This window comes from Labrus mixtus, unplaced genomic scaffold (genome assembly GCF_963584025.1).
Source record: "Labrus mixtus unplaced genomic scaffold, fLabMix1.1 SCAFFOLD_249, whole genome shotgun sequence".
In the NCBI taxonomy this organism is placed as follows: domain Eukaryota; kingdom Metazoa; phylum Chordata; class Actinopteri; order Labriformes; family Labridae; genus Labrus; species Labrus mixtus.
The window spans coordinates 17501-19405 of NW_026870206.1; the positions used below are offsets into that span (position 1 = coordinate 17501).

Below are 1905 nucleotides of genomic sequence, written 5' to 3' on the forward strand. Positions count from 1 at the left end.
TCAGAGAGTGCTGTGATAGAAAAACATCAGCACAGTAGCTCCTCCCTCTTTTTCTTCTTCCACTTCCTGTTTCCTTCACAAACACAACCTTCACTTTCCTGCTGCTCTTTCTCCACGTTGTAGTGAAGGTGGATCTCTGACTCTTGTGACCGAGCGTGCTCGTTCTGTGGCGAGCGTCGCTCTCTCGTTCTGTGGCGAGCGTGCTCGTTCTGTGGCGAGCGTCGCTCTCTCGTTCTGTGGCGAGTGTCGCTCTCTCGTTCTGTGGCGAGTGTCGCTCTCTCGTTCTGTGGCGAGCGTCGCTCTCTCGTTCTGTGGCGAGCGTCGCTCGTTCTGTGGCGAGCGTGCTCGTTCTGTGGTGAGTGTCGCTCGTTCTGTGGCGAGCGTCGCTCGTTCTGTGGTGAGTGTCGCTTGTTCTGTGGCGAGCGTCGCTCGTTCTGTGGCGAGCGTCGCTCGTTCTGTGGTGAGTGTCGCTCGTTCTGTGGCGAGCGTCGCTTGTTCTGTGGCGAGCGTCGCTCGTTCTGTGGTGAGTGTCGCTCTCTCGTTCTGTGGCGAGCGTCGCTCTCTCGTTCTGTGGTGAGTGTCGCTCTCGTTCTGTGGCGAGCGTGCTCGTTCTGTGGTGAGTGTCACTCTCTCGTTCTGTGGTGAGTGTCGCTCTCTCGTTCTGTGGCGAGCGTCGCTCGTTCTGTGGCGAGCGTGCTCGTTCTGTGGTGAGTGTCACTCTCTCGTTCTGTGGCGAGCGTCGCTCTCTCGTTCTGTGGCGAGTGTCACTCTCTCGTTCTGTGGCGAGCGTCGCTCTCTCGTTCTGTGGCGAGCGTCGCTCTCTCGTTCTGTGGCGAGCGTGCTCGTTCTGTGGTGAGTGTCGCTCTCTCGTTCTGTGGTGAGTGTCGCTCTCTCGTTCTGTGGTGAGTGTCGCTCTCTCGTTCTGTGGTGAGTGTCGCTCTCTCGTTCTGTGGTGAGCGTCGCTCTCTCGTTCTGTGGTGAGTGTCGCTCTCTCGTTCTGTGGTGAGTGTCGCTCTCTCGTTCTGTGGTGAGTGTCGCTCTCTCGTTCTGTGGCGAGCGTCGCTCTCTCGTTCTGTGGTGAGTGTCGCTCTCTCGTTCTGTGGTGAGTGTCGCTCTCTCGTTCTGTGGTGAGTGTCGCTCTCTCGTTCTGTGGTGAGTGTCGCTCTCTCGTTCTGTGGTGAGTGTCGCTCTCTCGTTCTGTGGCGAGCGTGCTCGTTCTGTGGCGAGTGTCGCTCTCTCGCTCTGTGGCGAGTGTCGCTTGTTCTGTGGCGAATGTCGCTCTCTCGTTCTGTGGCGAGCGTCCTCGTTCTGTGGCGAGTGTCGCTCTCTCGTTCTGTGGCGAGCGTCCTCGTTCTGTGGCGAGTGTCGCTCTCTCGTTCTGTGGCGAGCGTCCTTGTTCTGTGGCGAGCGTCCTCGTTCTGTCGTGAGTTTCACTCTCTCGTTCTGTGTCGAGTTTCGCTCTCTCGTCCTCGTTCTATGGCGAGCGTCCTCGTTCTGTGTCGAGTTTCGCTCTCTCGTTCTGTGGCGAGTTTCGCTCTCTCGTTCTGTGGCGAGTTTCGCTCTCTCGTTCTGTGGCGAGTTTCGCTCTCTCGTTCTGTGGCGAATGTCGCTCTCTCGTCCTGTGGCGGAGTTTCGCTCTCTCGTCCTCGTTCTATGGCGAGCGTCCTCGTTCTGTGTCGAGTTTCGCTCTCTCGTTCTGTGGCGAGTTTCGTTCTCTCGTTCTGTGGCGAGTTTCGCTCTCTCGTTCTGTGGCGAGTTTCGCTCTCTCGTTCTGTGGCGAATGTCGCTCTCTCGTCCTGTGGCGAGTTTCGCTCTCTCGTCCTCGTTCTATGGCGTTCTTCTGACCGCTCTTCACGCTCGAGGTCACAAAGAAGTGTGTTAATCTCGCCTCGTACGGCGTGTTGA

General features: G+C 57.8%; 1 protein-coding gene across 1 annotated transcript; it reads right to left on the reverse strand.

The window, feature by feature from the left end:
* Window positions 1-88: 88 nt before the first annotated feature.
* On the reverse strand, window positions 89-1474 carry LOC132966996 (arginine/serine-rich coiled-coil protein 2-like; the record flags this gene model as incomplete). Its single annotated transcript, XM_061033897.1, has 1 exon — window positions 89-1474. A coding segment is annotated over one exon (1386 nt), but the record flags the coding sequence as incomplete, so codon positions are not given.
* Window positions 1475-1905: the final 431 nt, after the last annotated feature.